At 41.5% G+C, this 18,054-nt stretch overlaps 1 protein-coding gene across 11 annotated transcripts in view; it reads left to right on the forward strand.

Moving 5' to 3' along the window:
- The first annotated feature begins 459 nt into the window (after positions 1-459).
- The window catches only part of ncam1a (neural cell adhesion molecule 1a), a 259,779-nt gene continuing 242,184 nt past the window's right edge, over positions 460-18,054 (forward strand). For all 11 annotated transcript variants that reach the window (XM_030747101.1, XM_030747102.1, XM_030747104.1 and 8 more), the window contains exon 1: positions 460-668. In XM_030747101.1, the coding sequence (XP_030602961.1) occupies positions 617-668 (52 nt within the window). In that variant the 5' untranslated portion in view covers positions 460-616. The remainder of the gene's footprint in view (positions 669-18,054) is intronic.

Consider the following 18,054-nt stretch of genomic DNA (forward strand, 5'->3'; position numbering starts at 1 on the left):
ACCCCCCCAAAACAAACAAACAAACAAACAAACAAACAAAAAACATATTACCTCAGCATTATTAAATTAAAAAATAGAAAGGACTAACATAATTTAGAACTATCATTCACCATTTAGAATTTAAATCATTCATTTACTATTAGGCTATTTTAGCAGTCTGAATCACACTTTTAATTAGTTCGCGTTTTAGAATCAGTATGCTACTCTATGTGTTTCTAAACCATAGTAAGCCAGTTTGCAAGCTCGGTAATCCGAATTACAGCCTCTGGTGACCATCTGCTGTCTACACAGACAGCTCCGCGCACTACTTTGTTACTGGATTCACCTCAGCCCGCCCCTCCGTGTGTGTCTTTCTGCGTGTGGGGGGTTATAGCCTACCGGGCGGAGTAATTCGTGCTGGTATCTATTCAGTGCATGTGTGCGCGAGTGCGTGCTACGGCTTCTGCTTGTCACTCTCGTTGTGCCGCGGCGCGAACACGGGTAGCAAGAAGGACCAAAAATCCGGCTAGTATCAGTTGTTGTCCCTGGAAAGACTGTTTCCCCCCCATCAGTAGAGACACCTCGCTTGTTTCAAAGTGCGTCTGCTCTTCAAGGAGAATATCTGTGACACATTACAATGCTTCAAATAAGGGACCTCATCTGGGGATTGTTATTCATCGGCTGTGCAGGTAAGAGGAGTTATTTCTTCTTCTAGTCTAATATTAGGTGGTGTGGAGATTAATTCCCAGCTGTAGCCAGAGCAAATCTGTGTGAATGCAGGCCGAGACGTGTTGACTGTGGAGCAGCATCCTCTGGTCCCACCGGCGGCATCCTTGCCACTGACTCCGGACAGTGGCATTTGGTTAGAGCTGGAGCTCTCCAAAATTCACAACGTTTATTCCAAAAGTTCTCTAAAAAGTGAGAGCTCTCCCTCTCTGTGAGGAAAAGCAGCCCGAATTACCAACCGAGGCGCCTTTTATTCAGTTTTGGGGATATACAGTTTCATAGAGGCGCTTACGTCGGGGCATTTTGAATATCCCTGCACAATACGGAGAAGTGCAGATACCACTCTCTTTGATTCGGGGTGACTGTTCTCCCCAAGTTAAGGCATGCTGCATATTTTTAATGAAAAATGCCCACACAGGGTGCGTTTCAGTGAAGTTAAGCTCCTGAGGTCGTTGCTGTAGGTAAATAGAGGAGATTGGATGCTGGCAGAGTCTGGGACTGGTGTTGCAGAGGGGCGCTTTTTTTTTTTTTTTTGGTCCCCTTCATGCCAGCAGACAGCCTAGCGCTTATACTCTCCAAGTCCCCGTTTTTAGCTGCAAACGTCAACGTAAATGTTATCTATTTTCATTCAAAACTCCACCTCGGCTGTCTCACTTCTGCTGGGTCAGACGTGACGCACCGAGGATGGGTGTCCGGAGAGTCGGCGCTCGCTTTGTTTTATTCTACTAGAAACAGCTTTACTGGCGTTTTTTTTTTAAATTCACCTTAATATTCAATTTGTTTGCCGCACGCATGCGCTTAAAACTCTTTCAGATGGCTCGATGAGATGCGCCCACAATTTCCACTTGTGCCATCATCGGATTTGGCACACATCCAGCAGCTGTGCTGATGTGTCAATGTAGGATTTTAGTTTTTGGATCACTGATCTGATCGTATAGGTTGACACTGAAGCACTGCTTCTGTTTCTGTTGTTTTTCTATTTGCCAACGAGGACTCTGTAGTTTACAACTTAGCAGCGTGGTGCTTTTTTTATTTTATTTTGTTTTATTTTATTTTGCGCAAAATGATGTCGACTTCGGCACAGACCCAGCCTGATTTGATCATACTTTTAATTTCGTTGGTTGAGAGGAAATTCGTCATCCATTGAAGTAGACTGAATGGTCTTTCAATGTATACAATAGCATCCAATCCCAGAGCTCCCATGGTTATATAGGGCAGGAGGAGACCCATTTTTTTCCCCCCAAAAGCCCCCACCTCTCCCGCCACCCACATCCTTCTCTCCTCCCTGCGTTCACCTCCTCTTTCTATACACTGCAACTGAGTGCTCAAAGTGGAGTTTGAGGACCCCCAGGGGTCCTTGGAGAGCGGAAGAATAGTTTGATGTTATAATTTGATTCAATTTAGTGTACATTATAGTGTAAAATGATTATTCTAACCCGAGGCTTCAGTTTCTGTATTGTTTTCCAGTATTCTACAGGTCCATGCTTCGCTTGTCTGTGGGGAAAAAACCAAAAGAAAAAAAAAAAACAGAAAATCAAACAATTTCTTCTCTCCTACTGAGATTAACTGCAGCCAATACAGGCACCATGTCAGCATGAAATGACCGATGGGGCAGTTAAAATGACACAAAGGCAAATCTCTTCAGGTGCTTAAAAAAAAGTAGGTTAGCATCTTGCTCCTTTCCTTCCTTCCTTTCCTTGTATTTGTGCCTCATGGCCATGGCACATTATTTGGGGTAGCTTGCTAAGTCACTTTTCTTTGAGCATACGTCATTAGGTTAAAGTTCATAGATCTAGTGCTGTGAGAGTGTGTTGAATTATCCATGCAATAGTCTGTGTCAAGCTAAATAATACATTTATTTCACAGTAGCGCTGAAGCCAGCAGCCCTGTCTTTGCAGAATTTAGGGAAATCGAGCGTGTAGAAAGTGGGTCTGCAAACAGGAAAATAATGCGTGTAGCCTAAACTAATGTGCACTGGGAAAAGTGCAGCAAAATTCAACAACGGCGGTTCATTACTGTGTATCTTGGATGGTATTTTTGTGGTCTTGGCTTGGTACATAAAACCTAAACCTACCCCCAGGTGGTGCTGGATGTGCCCCCAAAGAAGCTTTGGCTTCTTTTTCTTGTTTGTTTAATCTTGACTCGTGTGATTTGACTGTGATAGTGATATTGGTACTTGGAGTTTAGGAAAAATAATGATGCATTGGTTAATGTTTCATAACATTTTGCTCTTGGCAAACAGCAACCAAAAATATGCACTGAGCTTTACATTTTACCACTGAAAAATAGATGTTGTGAATTCTACTTAAAATACCTGCAACGAGCTGTGTCAGGATTTAACAGGATGTGTTGGGATAATGCGTGTTTGTGGTTTGTATGAACCTTAAACTGTAACACTGGCTTTTTAAAGTTTTCCAGAATACTTTGGAGGTGTTTTCAAATCAGCAAATTTTGCACCCGAGCTCTCGGCTGTCCTGTCACTGATGGGGTTTGGAGAGCAGCACTGGGATGTTTTCATTTCTTCCATGTGATTCATGACCCTGCCGAAATATTCTGACACCCCCACTATTTACCACGCCTCCGCAGAGGAGGGAAAGAGAAAGGAACCAAGAGGGAGATAATTAGACAACTGTGCCTTAGCCCTACCCTCTTGCAACAAGGAGAAATTCAAATAAATTGATCGCATTATTTGATGGACCCGGGCTGTATCGAAGGGGTAATGACAGTATCACACACTTTGAGGGCTGAGCAATTTAATTACATTTATTGATTTCCAGTTTCTGTTCCAGTTCGATGATAATTAAATTTTGAGGCTAGCGCCAAACATTAGAATGCAGAGCTACACCACCTTCTAAGATATAACCACATTATAATGCAATTTTAGAAGTCGACACAGGTTGCGCTCTTTCTTGACTTAAATTCAAGTCCAGTGTGCAGTATCTGCTCTGACTGTGTTATTGAATTAAGCTACCATATCCATGGTGATCAGTTTGCAGCTGGAAAAAGTGTAAGGTGATGATGGGTAATGTGAGGGGAAAAAAACACATTACAGTGAAATTGACACTAGCTCAGATTTATTACTTCAAGAATGTGAAGTTACAGATCTGAGGTCTGCACAGGAGTGATTCTAATGCTTGAGTTTGAATTTGATCATATGGTTTTTAGATCTGTGGCTTGATTTCCTGATCTGCTGCTGTTAGATGTGAGAGGGTAAAAGGTTAGGGCTTCTTTTTTTTTTTTTTTTTTTTACTATTTAATGTCCTCTGCTGTTGGCTATAGAACAACCAATGCAGGGAGCCTGCCAATAAAAGTTTAAACTGGCTCGGCTTTTGTTGCACTGCAACTCAGCATCACCCAGCATCACACTGCATTGACTAAATATGTGATCAGATATGTAAAAAATGTGCAGATCGGCATTTCTGATCACTTACTAGGATTTAAAATATATTTATGATCAAATTATATGATCATGTTATATGAGTTGTCCTTTCTCATGATATGGCAAGCTGCTGGGTAGTGTTTTAGCATCTGACAGAATTTCAGAGTCTTCCATTTCTTACTGAAAAGGGGCGCCTCGGTCGGATTTCTTTATTCCTTTTGTACCTGAAACAACAGGTTTGCAGGGTGAATGCAGTCTAGATACTGATGTGTACTTGCCATTCAGTTTATGCAGTCATATGGAACCGCAGAGCAGTGCAAAACCATGTACTTTTCTGGCTGTAAAACAGTGTATGTGTGCTTTAATCAGTCAGCTGAACTACAAAAGAGAAGAAAAACTTTAGCTTAACATTTTGAGGGCGAAAATACACAAATCCTAAATGGCTAGCATATGGGACTTTAACTGCTGCGGTGGGTTCAAAGCCACTATGAAAATAATACTGGCTATTTTTGACTTAGGGGAACTGGAAAAAGCAGCCAAACACAGGAAAATTATAAGGCATTTTTAGTCTGCTCTTTAAATAAAACTGGATTCTGGCTCTTTCAAGCTTTACTCTGTAGTTGCACTCTGGTTCATGCACCATTTGGCTTTCAGACATTTTGTAGTAATGTACTATTACGGCTTATTATGATCAAATTCTCATCAGTGCATGGACTGCTCAGATTATAGCAGCACTCCTACTTGGACTCAGCTTTTATTCAGCTATATATTGCATACTTGTGTCACTGTACAGCATATGTAAGAGCAAAAAGAGCAACAGATCAAGAGACTTGCCATCATAATTGCAAGTTGATTTTCAAGATGTGAATTCTTTGCTGCTGCCTACATTTGCATAAGCGTCAGTCATTACTGTGCCTACATTTTCCCCCTATAGCTTTCATTTTTTTCCTCTTGCTGTGCTTTTTAGTCTGTATTTGTTTATCATTTGTTTATTGACTTCTTTTTCACAGCTTTTATTTTATGTCATGTTACCGTTCCCCCCCCCCGTGAGTTTAACTAAACATAGCCCACATGGCAGCACAGACACAGAGCCCTGTGTGTCTGGGTTGCATTATTTGCTCATTAGTGCAGACTAATACAATACTCAGATTTCACTCACTAAAACTGAAGCACAGACTTCTTGGACTGTCTGTACCACTCAGCGCAGTCTGTTAGATAATTCCATTAAAAATGTGCCAAACGGCACCAACAGCACAAACGTGGTGGAGAGGTATAATAATTGCGTAGTGGAGGTGAGGTCCAGCAGCAGCCACACCCCTGACTCCAGTATGCGGATGGATGAGTTAAGAAAATGTACCCCCACCCGTCCAGGTTTCATGAAGGGGGAAACTCTAGAGGCCAAAAGCGATTTGTGAACAAGGCTGTAAACATGCTTTTTAATGTTGTCCAATTGGCTGTTTTGTCATGGGAGTTTCTGTGGATTTACTCTCTCTTTGAGTGGGCATTAGAGGAACTGCAGTTTTTGGCACTTCTACCTTGACTTCATTCTTCAGCCCTGGATGTTGCTGCTTGCACAAGACAGTATTGATGATAAGCTGCACTTCATCATTATCATGATTTAAACACATGATTGCAAATGCTGAAATGCAGTAACAAGCACCATTCATCCACACTCAGCATTTAAATCTGTGACCTCTCAGATTCACCGTAAAGCCTCCACCTGTCGCCACTTGGATAACATTTTTTTCTAGAGTGGGGCTCAGGAGGTAGAGGGTGCCATCTACTAATGGGCAGGTTGGTGGCTCGATTCCTGGCTCCTCCAACCTGCATGTTGAAGTATCCTTGGGCGAGATACTAAACACTGAGTTGCCCCCTGATGCATCCATCAGAGTGTGTGAACATTAACACCCAAGTATTATACAGGCCACCTGGAGTTCTGTAATTTTGGCTGTAAAATAAAATGAAAAAAATCATTCTCATCTTTCAGGAACCATTTGAATTTTCTCTGGTTGAGGAGTTACAATAATGTGAAGTGCACATGGTGAAATCTAGATTTTCCTGTCCGTGTTCAGACAGCATTACCTTGTTTTGTGCTACCATGATATACCAGATATCTCAGTAAAGCCCATCTTCTCTTCTTTCCAAAATGGTTGGAATTTTCTGTCTAGCACAAACGGTAATGGAGTTACAGTCATTTAAAAATAATTTATTTACCATGGGCCTGCTGATAAACGGTTAAAGGTGCTCAGGCATAGAAAAAAGCACTTGTATTAATGTGTGTGCATGAATGGGTGAATGAGGCTTGTAGTAAGAAAGCGCTTTGTGTGCTCAAATGGAGTAGAAAAGCACGTATAAGTACCAGTCCATTTAGATGTGACAACAACAATACTCATTACTGTGAGTGTAATTGCTGTACGTGTCTTTGCAAATAAAACCCACTTGAAGTCATCACCTGTTCTCATAGAAACATGATATTAGCAATTATTTACATCCACTGTGTATTTTTTTTACACTGCCGCAGAGTACTCATTAGGCTAACACCGGCAAGGTACAATGAGAGCTGCTGTAGCCTTGAGCTGCCATGCATATTTGGATTTGGCAGGTTCTTTCAAACTTATCTACAGGCTGAGGCAGCAGCCACCCCCTCAGTGTTATCTGCAGTTGCTGATGCCACATCAGCAGCAGAGGAAAGCAGGACTGAGGAGATGACTGGTGGTCATTCATGTCAGTTCTTCATTCTTTCCAGACTTCACTCACTCCTTTGTCAGTAATATTATTTAGTTTATTGACAGTCAACATTTATTTTCAGTGAGCTATTATATAGTGAATTTGTTGCTGTAAACATTACTGTTGTTGCTAATTGTACCGCTGATGTGCATCGTGCATCTGCACATCTGGCAGGGTTCTAGCCAGCGGTTGATCACCCGGCGCAGCACCATGCTGAGGTCGCCTTGCGCTGGGCTGAGAATTTCACCGGTTCGCTATTGGAACCGTTCTAGAAAAAAGGCAGAAAAAAAGGGATCTCAAAGGATAATTCTGGGCTTCCTATTAAACATAAAATCCCAGGAGCTTGTCTTGTTTCTTATCTTCATAGACTCACAAGGATAACACACTGACCTGTTGGTTAAGGAATGTTTATTAACAATAGCTGCTGGTAAATGTACATCTTATTTTCAGAGAGAGCCACACTGCCTATTTGGCATCAAGACACATGGTCCAATCAGATTCAGGTGCCTTCAATGACCCGTAGGACAAACCATTATCAGAGAATATTACATACATAACATTATCCAACTGTTCACCGTCACTGAATTAGCAAGCAGGGCATTTAGCGTTTAGCATTAGCAAGCGAATGCTAATTAGCCTCCACCCCCAACACACCCGCTCCCCGGGCTGAAATTTCTGCCTGGCTTGAACCCTGTCTGGGTTTGCTTGTTGCAAAATCTGTTATTGTAACTGGGCTGAACTGGGCTGTTCGGCTTCACTGCGTGGGCATTAAAACTGAATTGAAATCCACAAATTTGAGCTACATTTTATAAACACTTTAAAGCTGAATTCTGAAAAACTAGCAGAAAATGTGTTTTTGTTAGTGTTTACCACAAAAATGAACACTGGAACACAAAGACAGATATAATTATACTCTAGTCATTATGCCATTGGAAGCTCTTTGTCTGTGGACAATAAAGAGCCATGTAAAGTGGAAAAACTTAGTTTGAAATGCAGATGATACAACTTTTACATAATCCATAAATTCATGTCATATCACAGAGCTTCTGGATCTAAAAGTGCTGATAATTCCATCCAGATGAGTTCAGAAAGTCTTGACTGGCTATAATATTTCTTCTGACTGTTAGATGAGGATAGGCTGTCTTTGCATATTAATCAGGACATGAATAGAGACTTTGAGTGATTTTTATTGTGTGAGCTCTAAAGGCATCCTATAGAGAATTGAATATGGTGGTGGTGGTGGTGGTGGTGGTGGGGGGGGGGGGGGGGGGGGGGGGGGGGGCGAAAAAAAGGAGCTGGGCTTGTTATGCAACACAGCCCCACACTCCCTGCCAGATTGGGCATACTTTGCCAATCTTAATGCTCTATTTAATGTGTGTACCAAACTGCACAATTGATGAAGATGAAGCAATGTCTCCCAAAGTGCTTTAAATGCAAAGTGATGTGACTCAGGCAGATATAATATTCACAGAGAAGGCAGAAGGTAGTCTCTCTTACATTGAGTCATATATAGTCACATTATGTCATTTTCTTCTAATGGAATGCCAAAAGTAGCAGTAACTAATGGATTATTAATTTTAAGTTACCATTAGATGAGTCAAGGCTGACTCATCTAATGGTAACTTAAAATTAATAATCCATTAGTTACCGCTACTTGCGGCATTGTGTGCAGTAGGGGTGACAGATAGGTTCAAAGTGGGGCTGGGATTACATCAGCGATCGGCTCTGACCCCTTCTTGTTTACAGTGGGGATGGACAGGTTGAGACAGGAGTGGATTATGAGACAGGAGTGGATTATACGTGGGCTATGATGCTTGCAGATACTGTGGTCTGTAGTGAGAGTAGGGAGCAGGTGGAGGAGAGCTTGGAGAGGTGGAGGCATGCTGTGGAGAGAAGAGGAATGAAAGTCAGTAGAAGCATGACAGAATACATACGTGCGAATGAGAAGGAGACAGGTGTAACAGTGAAGATGCAATGAGTAGAGGTAGTGAAGGTGGATGAGTTTATATACTGGGGTCAACAAGAGAGGTGAAGAAGAGAGTGCAGGCAGGGTGGAGTGGGGGGAGATGAGTGTCAGGGCTGTGTGACAGAAGGATAGCAGCAAGAGTTAAAAGGAAGGTTTACAAGGTGGTAGTGAGGTAGTGCTGTGATGTATGGATTGGAGATGGTGGCTCTGACATAAAGACAGGAGGCAGAGCTGGAGGTGACAGAGTTAAAGATGCTCAGATTTTCATTAGAGTGACCCGGATGGACAGGATTAGAAATGAGTACATCAGAGGGACAGCTCAGGTTAAGCAGTCTGGGGACAAAGTAGTATGGACATGTGCAGAAGGATAGTGGATATATTGGACAAAGTATGCTGGATATGGAGCTGCCAAGTAGCAGGAAAAGAGGAAGACCATAGAGAAGGCTCATGGATGTAGTGAGGACATAAAGAGGGTTGGTGCTGTGAAGGAAATAGATGGAGACGGAGGCAGATGAACTGCTGTGATGATGTGAATATGCATATACTGTGCATACCAAAATGAATTTATTTATGAATGTCACATTTTCTGTGACAATTTCAATATGTCTCCACTAAGCTTGTTGACACTTTCTGCATCCATTCCAGTTTATTGAAATCTTGTTTCTGATCCTTTGTGTTGTTGTCCTTTCTTCTGTTCTGGTTAAAATCATGGGGTCTGACACAAAATACTTCCCCGGTTTCTTAGGTCAAACTCAGGCATTTTGGAAGGGTGAGGCGGTGTCACCTTCTAATGAATTCAGAGAAACAACGCTTGATGTTCCCTAAGATCGCATCCAGGAAGGTGAAATGTCTCTGGGAGTGGCTGTGACTTCAGTCTCTTTGAGCTGCTGGTGCTCTAAGGCTAACAGGGATGCTGCTCACATGAGTTATGAAAGGCGATAGTGAATGTTCGGGTGTTTGTTGTGACACTCCCCAGCATACCCCCTTAGTTTAACCTCACCAGGTTTTCTACATTAGCGCTAATGATCTGTGCTGCTTTGGCAGTGGGCTCCCTGCATTTTTTTTCCTTTTATTGAGCTCTTTAAGTGATGCTGCCAAGTCTGTTGAGGTTGCCCAAGGTGACGATGGACTACATTACTGCGTAACAGAATCCCAGCATGATGTCCCTGTCCTCCTTGAAATGCCTGGAGAGCTACAAGCACCGATTTTTATTTGGAATAGATATTGTGTTTATTGATGTTCCAGTTTTCTTTATTGTCAGCGTGGGACCCCGTGTTATTTATAGTCTGTCACCGTTATAACTGAGTTCCCTCAGGACTTGCACTGATTAACAGATGGTATTTTGTCTCTGAAAGTCACTTCTGAGTTATGATATTTTAATTTTCAGGTGGGGAAAAGTGTAATTTTTCATTGCATTACTCTGTGTTTCACCCACTTTGACCAGAGACGTCAAATTTAGATATGCTTGGAGTGACGGGACCTCAGTATAAAACACTTCGGCTTAGCCGCAGTAACCTTCATCAGGGATGCACACTTGTCAGCACTGAGAAATTTCCTTAATGCTGGATTACCAACAGTCTTTGAGCTAAAAGTGCAGAAAGTAGTTTTTGCTTTATTGTCTCTTTGTTCAACTAAGCCTTCGAGTGCTGAAAAACGGCAGCAATATCATCCGTGTGTACTTGGCAGACTTTTAATGCTTGCGCTTCATCACTTAAACAAACACCTACTGCATGTGGTGATTGGCTGCGGGTGTGATCTCCTGAAAAGCTATATGCTTAGCAATGTAAAATGGTAAGCTACAAGTCTTGCAGTTTTATATGAGAAACTGTTAGACTGCATATTATTGCTTGCATTAAAGCGTCTGCTGTTTTCTATTCAAGCCTGTGCACAGCATTGTGTTCTAGCTGTTTCCTCCCCAGTAAAGTCAGTTTGATACATTCTAGCTATAGTGTACCTTGATGTCTGTGTGTATTGTGCGTCCAGTGTGTAAAAGTACATGGCTCTCATGATGGCCTGACTTTACCTACAATGCTGCCACCAGGTCCCCTGTTTCTCTTGTCAGCCATGCAGGTTAGTGATGGATATTTCTATTTAAAGTTTTGATCAACACCAACCCTATTATCAGTTCTCCTAATCCATCTGATTCTTGATAGATTCCTTTAATTATGCCTGATCAAATACTTCTGTTTTGTCAAAGAGGCCAGCTTCTCACAGATACAAGGTTCTGATTTGCCCCTCCCTGCAAGCTCAGTCTCATGTGCTGTCTAGCTCTGTTTGAGCCAAGGACACAGATGATGGGCACAGAGCATTTGGTCAACATTTCTTTATAACAAGTCAAAGTTTTAATTAGGGCTGGGCGATGTGGACCAAAAAGAATATCTCGATATTTGTTTTTTAGCTGAATGGCGATATACAATATATATCACAATATCACAATATTTTCTTCCCAAAAGGTATAAACAAAAAGGCACTTCTGAGTCAAAGCTACATGTCCCAAATGTCACACGGGCACTTTTATTAACATTCAGCTGTAGATGTACATAAGAAATTGCTCAAAAATAAACTATTGGCATATTTAAATAATAATGCTCCTCAAATAAATAACAATAATAGTATTTTCCTCTATAAAAAAAAGACTCACAGCTGTGCTAGCAAAATGTAAACAGAACAGATACAGAGCAAAAACAGCAAAAGGCTGACAGATTCTTTAAAAAGCCAGTCTGCAGTGAAGTAGACTTCACCAGAGTGCTTCCTTCTGTGTGTACTCCTGTACATCTAGTACTCTGCAAATAACAAAACATGTAAAACATGTAAACAGACTGAATGAACAAAATTCTATCCTTCAGTCAGCAGGATTCTAGCCAGCTCAGTGAATCCATAGACATATGCACTGACGTATCACAGCAATGGGCCCACCCGATCAATGTGGTGTCTATAAGGACACGAAAAAGACCCACTTCCGCTATTAAAGTCATGTGACTTACGGTACAAACCAACTTTCGTTATGAAGTCGTGGTATGGCGGAGCCCTCTTACCTGAAGCCAGGTACTCTTGGGGGTCCGGGCGATGCCGAAGCATATGAACGGACGCAGTATGAAGGCTGTATGTACACAAAACACGGTGACAGTGGAGGATTTCCCGTTTCCAAAACTCTCCAAAAGTCATCAACATCGCTGGAAAAAGTCGCTAAATTTGTCGCTCAAAATATATCGATATTTATAAGAATCTCGACATATCGCCCCGCCCTAGGTTTAATAGGTTTCAGTAGGTGAACATGCGGAAGGATCATTAATATTTGAAGCTGCCTTCTCTGATTGGGTTCTTCTTACATCGCTCAAATAGTAATGTGAAATATACTTGATTTCACCTCTTTTTGCCAACTTAGCAGATTTGTCATTAGATTTAGAAATTTTTCTGAAGCCCAGAAAATTGTGATTGGGACAGCCCTATGTATCAGTGACCCCTTCTAGTACTGCAACTGAAGCAGTCACCGAAGTAAGAGCGTAGTACAGTTTAAGACGGTTTGTTCCAGGATTTCCATAGCCTAGCTGATATTCACACCTGCTGCATCCGTTTGTAGATGTGGGAGATTTTCTGCTCCGAAATTCTGCTTTTCAAACCACCTGGAGAGCCAACTCATTTTCCTGTACACCTGGTGTCTGCAGGGATAATTGTTGCTCATTTTAGATGCGTGCAGTGATGTTTTTCCACACAGTTAATTTTGAGTGTGTCTCAGATTTTGAAATACTGTATTTCACCTTTTCTTACTGTGTGCCTTTTTCTTTGATAATCATATTACTGTTCTATGAGTCCTGTTTGATTTAAAAAAAAAAAAAAATTTAGAAAGTGCAGTATTGTAAATCTCAACCCCAGGTTTCAGATTCCAGCTTGCATAATAGGTTTCTTAGGAGTGGCCAGTCATTCACACAGCAGTGATCGCGGGCAGTTAAAATTTCAGCAAACACATAAAATAATAAAAACAACACACAAGAAACCAAATGAATAGATTAAGAACAATAAGAAGAGTAAACGTAATCATCTATTTTTTTTGATACCCCTAAGGCTGCACTTGGTCTATCAGGGGATGTGCTGTTTTCGGTGGTCACTGGCTGATATTAAGAGATGTGTCCAGGCCCTCAGGCAGTGTGAGTGTTTTGTGCTGGCACATACAGACTGTAAGTTTGATGTTGCACCTTTATAGAGTCAGCATCACTTTCTTTGGTGTCTTGGCACAGTTTACCTGAGCAAACGTTGCTTGACTCAATTTAAGTGTTCCAGCTCTGAGACCAACCTGAGGATTATTCTGTCTTTAGGTATAAACTGTATATATCTGATGAACCTTAGGTGCACACAGGCAGTCCGGGTTTCTTATGTGTTTCCCACAATCAGAACTCTACCTTCTCACATAGCTTACTTTGGCTGAGCTGTCATAGAGAGTTAAGACCATGGTGTATTTGGGCACTTGTTCTACTGTCTCTAAGTCCCAGGGAGTGACTCACCATCATGATGTAATGCCTAGCAATGACAGTTGGCTCATCCCAGGGACTCTGTGATTGGCTGGCTTTCTCAGGTGCCAAGTTGCCTCAGCATGTGTGTAAAGAAAGGAATAAAAAAAAAAACCCAAGCATGTCTTCTGGGAGAAAGGAACAAGGCGAGATGTGCACCATGTGCAGTTTTTTTTTGTAGACTTGTTTACTTCCTAAATTGGCACAAATGTCAGCAAGCACATTCTTGAGGCATCCACTGCGGCTCTGCAGTGTTTTCAGACCGTGCCAGCAGAAAACCAGAATGACTTCTTTCACTGTGCGCTGTTCACACACTCAGGTGGCACAATCACAGACTGTTGGAAGTTCTCAGATATTTAAAAAAATCAAAGCCAATGGTGAGTTTAATGTTAACTTAACGTGCTGTTTTTAAGTACTGTGGAAGCTGAGTTCACACTTCTTATTCTGGACTTGTGGAGTTCCTCAGCCTTGCTCCTGTGCATTCAAATGTGTGCAGAAACAACACCTAAAGACCAAATAGTGAATTTTTCTAGAAGGAAAAACATAATAATAAGATAAAAGTTTGTTAAATAGAAAGTGTTGGGTTTATGGTCCTGGGTAATTGTCTCTTGATGGGGAACTGTGATAGACATTGGTTCTTTGTTGCATTGAACTTTTTAAAAGAAATTATTTTAGTCTCAGCAGTTCTGACTCAATCTGAATATGTGTGTGTCTGAAAATAAATCGTATTCAGACCTTTATGGGGATTTTTCTGTGAACTCCTCTGTGAGGTATGGAAACAGCATGAAACTCAGACGCATCTTGAAGCTGTTGATTTGACGGTGGATGCAGCTCACACTCTGTGGACTGTTTGATCAAACTGGTGTGTCAAAAATCATCAAATTAACTCGCGAAATCCTGCCACCAATCTAATATGGGAGCTGCATACAACCGGAGCCCCACTGCCGGTGCCCATATGGCTTTTACATGCGAACACCGGTGAGGTTAGACTGATTAAAATAAATGGTGTTTTTGTGTAGCAGGTGGCTACAGGGTAACAACAGCTCGGTGCTGAAAGGGAGTGGCTGTTGCCACAACAGGGTGGCCTTCCATTAACACTTTTAGTGCCAGTAGTGCTGGGTATGAAGCCTCCAATCATTATATAACTGTCAAAAAGTGGTAAATATTGAATTTGGCATAAAATGCTTGGTGAAGCATGTGTCTACTTGTGCTTTAATGAGAGATTTCAAGGAAGCATTTCCATTTTAGAATGTATTTTTCTCCAGCTTTTGTTCCATCTTTTTAAAATTGTGTCTTAAACTATAAATTAATAATTTCCTTATGTAAGAACTGAGGCCAAGTGAGCATGAGATCAGTCTGAGTTCCACCAGAAAACTTTCCCAAACCTGATTTGCAGTGATCAATAACGGAGTATTTTATTGAGCCTCTCTGGAGTCATACAGAATAAAGCAATACTATTGTAGTAAAATATGAATGAAGATTGAAGGTTTAAAAGGCCAGTTGTATTATTATAATCTTAAGTATTGATGTGCGCACATTAATATACCTTGCACTGGTATATATTAATTAAAGTGTAAAAAAAAAAAGGATGGTATTATTTAACCCAACATAAACACTTCTAATAAGAGGTTTTAAAAAAAATTAAAAAATCAGTTTTGTATTTATGTTTAAACTGCTGCAATTAATAAGATCAGGAGAGGTCTGTGATTTATTATGCTTTTACACCAACAGCATTGTTGAAGTGCTGCTTATGAAGCAAAGACTCAGGAGTGGCTCACTGTGAGGTGGGGTAGCAGACAAAGGTGGAGGGTGACAGGCGGGAGGAGGGGTGGAGGTTGAAAAAATAAGCGGGACACAATGCGAATTGCTGTCAAGGAGGAGCCACTGTGCTAGCAGGGCACTTCAACCTCTGGATTCATTGTTTCCCATTCTGTTGCCAGAAACTTGTTTTGTGCACTGAAGCTTGCAGAGACCAGTAGTAGTACCAGACGTGGGCATGCTGCGTTTAGGCCTTCCTTCTGGGCTGAATTTAAAGATATTTTCCACTTTATTTGGTTTTCCTTTTACGTGTTGGTTGATGGGTATTCTTGAGTGTGCAGAGTCAGGATCTTTCCTTCACTGTTCTTGTTGCTAAATGAATGCCTTCACACTGGCATCTGAGATGTGATGAAAAGCAACATCTTTGCCATGAATGATGATGCTGATTGATGCAGGTTCATCCTTTATTTTCTCAGGATATAATATCTAAAAATAAGACAAACCCTGCTGGTAAAATAAGAGCTGTAAAAGGAGCTAAATTTTTGCTTATGTATCGCGGCCTGATTATGTCTCAGAAATGAATAGCCGCTCTCCTGACTGACAGCTGTCTCATTTTATCTAGAAAGGCTTTTCTGCATAATGCGCCTCTCTGCTGCTTTAATAAGCCACCGTTACCACAAAGTTCTGTAGCTATGTAATTATATTGCTCTATTGACAGTTCAGAAATTATGCCACCACATAGAAATGGATACCAAAAGACTTTTTTGCTTTAGCTGGAGAACAGAACTTGCTCTGTTGATGATATATGAATGTTGACAGGTGATAAAGAAATGCTCTTAGTTTTCTTGGCACTCTTGTCTTGGTGCCCTTGTGTTGCACTTCCTCTTCTATATTATTTGGCAGCTTGCAGTGTTTGTGTTGGATGATTTATTGTAAATGCTCAACATTTAAATGTAAATCTCTGCCATATGAATACATGAGTTAGAAATATCTGCTGCCTTCACTGGTTGCCATTTGATATTGATGCATTTTGGCCAATAATTCTTTAAAAACCTGAACCAGTCAATAAACTCCAAATTAAGCTCTCTGAAATTCTTTTGAATTTTTAATTTAATGCCAGAAGCACATGCTTGCACCAAGTGCTAAGGATGGTATTAACACGTTTAAGTTTCCTCTCACGGATCAAATGGGCAAGTCAGACCACAGAAGGTATATGAAATGCTTTTTTTAATGCTTTCAAAGGTTCATATACTTTGATGAAGGCTCAAGGTCAAAATGTTGTGACCAAAGATATTTAGTTCAAAATCTCACCTGAAATGTTTGATGCTTTAATACATACTTACATAGAGATGCTGATACTTTTATCTTGATATTTTACATTTTACTTAATTTTTTATCTAGCTTTTATGAGAGACTGGTGGGTAAATGTCAGTTGAAGACTAGTGCTCTTTCTGAACACCAGAAGGATGAAATATGTTTGCGTAGCAGGAACAAAGGGAGTGTGTCATGCTGCAAGTGATTGATACTGGCTCACAGTGCAGGCAGCCAGATGGGCCAAACTCAGAAGACTCAGCATCAGGAATCGAGGGCTTAGCCTTTTTACCCCATCCAACAGAGCATTCGAGACTATGCTGGCCAAAGACTGCAGCTCAAAGACTTGTAATGTGCTTGGCATGCCTCAGCTTCATGTTCAGGAAACCAGTCTGAGCTTCATGACATGGTGTGTTATCATGTTGAAAGCAGCCATCACAAGATGGGTGCACTGTGGTCATAAGAGGATGGACAGGGTCAGCCACAATACTCAGGTAGGCTGTGGTGTTTAAAAAATGATCAGTTAGTATTACCCTGTTAACTGGCCGCACCAAAATCACCTGCAAAAACTATGTGACACTCTCTGGTTATTATTGGCTCTGGAAAATCCATTCCGTAGCCTGTTAACTGGCCGTGGGACGTATGTAGTCCGTTTTATATGACAGGCTAGACCCTCCCATTTTGAGTGACATCTCATTTGGCCATTCATGTTAAGAAATGGGCTTTCCAGAGCAGGTTATCATGATTGGCCGAATGAAGTGTCAATCAAAAATGCACTACATACGTCCAGCGGACGGGACGCGGCCAGGTAATAGGTTAAAGGGCCCAAGGTCCATCCATCCATCCATCCATCCATCCATTCTCTTCTGCTTATCCGTGGCCAGGCTTCCCTCTTCCCAGTCACCTCCTCCAGCTCAACTGGAGGGACCCCAAGGCGTTTCCAGGCCAGCCGAGAGATAAAATCTCTCCAGCGTGTCCTGGATCTATCATGGGGCCTCCTCCCGGTGGGACATGCCCGGAACACCTCACCCAAGAGGCGGCCAGGAGGCATCCTAATCAGATGCCCGAGCCACCTCAACTGGCTCTTTTCAATGTGGAGGAGCAGCGGCTCTACTCTGAGCCCCTCCCGGATGGCTGCACTCCTCACCTTATCTCTAAGGGAGAGGCCAGCCACCCTTTGAAGGAAACTCATTTCTGCCGCTTGTATTCGCGATCTTATTCTTTCGGTCACTACCCAAAGCTCGTGACCATAGGTGAGGGTAGTAACGTAGATCGACCGGTAAATCGAGAGCTTTGCTTTTACACTAAGCAGGTCATCTTGATTATGACTACATGCCAGAATGCATTGAGTTGCTGCCATGTGATTGGCTGATCAGATCATTTGCATTACAAGCGGTAATAGGTGTACCTATTAAAGTTGCATGTTTATTCGCATTCATGGTTTCTGATCCAACTTTGAGAAAAGCAGAAGAAATATTTCAGAATTTCAGTTAGTATCTTGGTAGGTGCCTACCAACAAAAATATGATGTCATGATAAAGTATTTCAAGTCATGTGTGTTTCTATTATATTGTAGTATCCTCTGCAGTGTCAAAGCATCTTGTTCAGTGTAATCATACTGCATTGGAATTGCATACATAGCATATTTTAAGTAAGCCTGTCAAAAACTACTGTCAAATGTACATAATGCAGTACTGTAAAAAC

The sequence above is a fragment of the Archocentrus centrarchus genome, chromosome 14 (assembly GCF_007364275.1).
Source record: "Archocentrus centrarchus isolate MPI-CPG fArcCen1 chromosome 14, fArcCen1, whole genome shotgun sequence".
In the NCBI taxonomy this organism is placed as follows: Eukaryota; Metazoa; Chordata; class Actinopteri; order Cichliformes; family Cichlidae; genus Archocentrus; species Archocentrus centrarchus.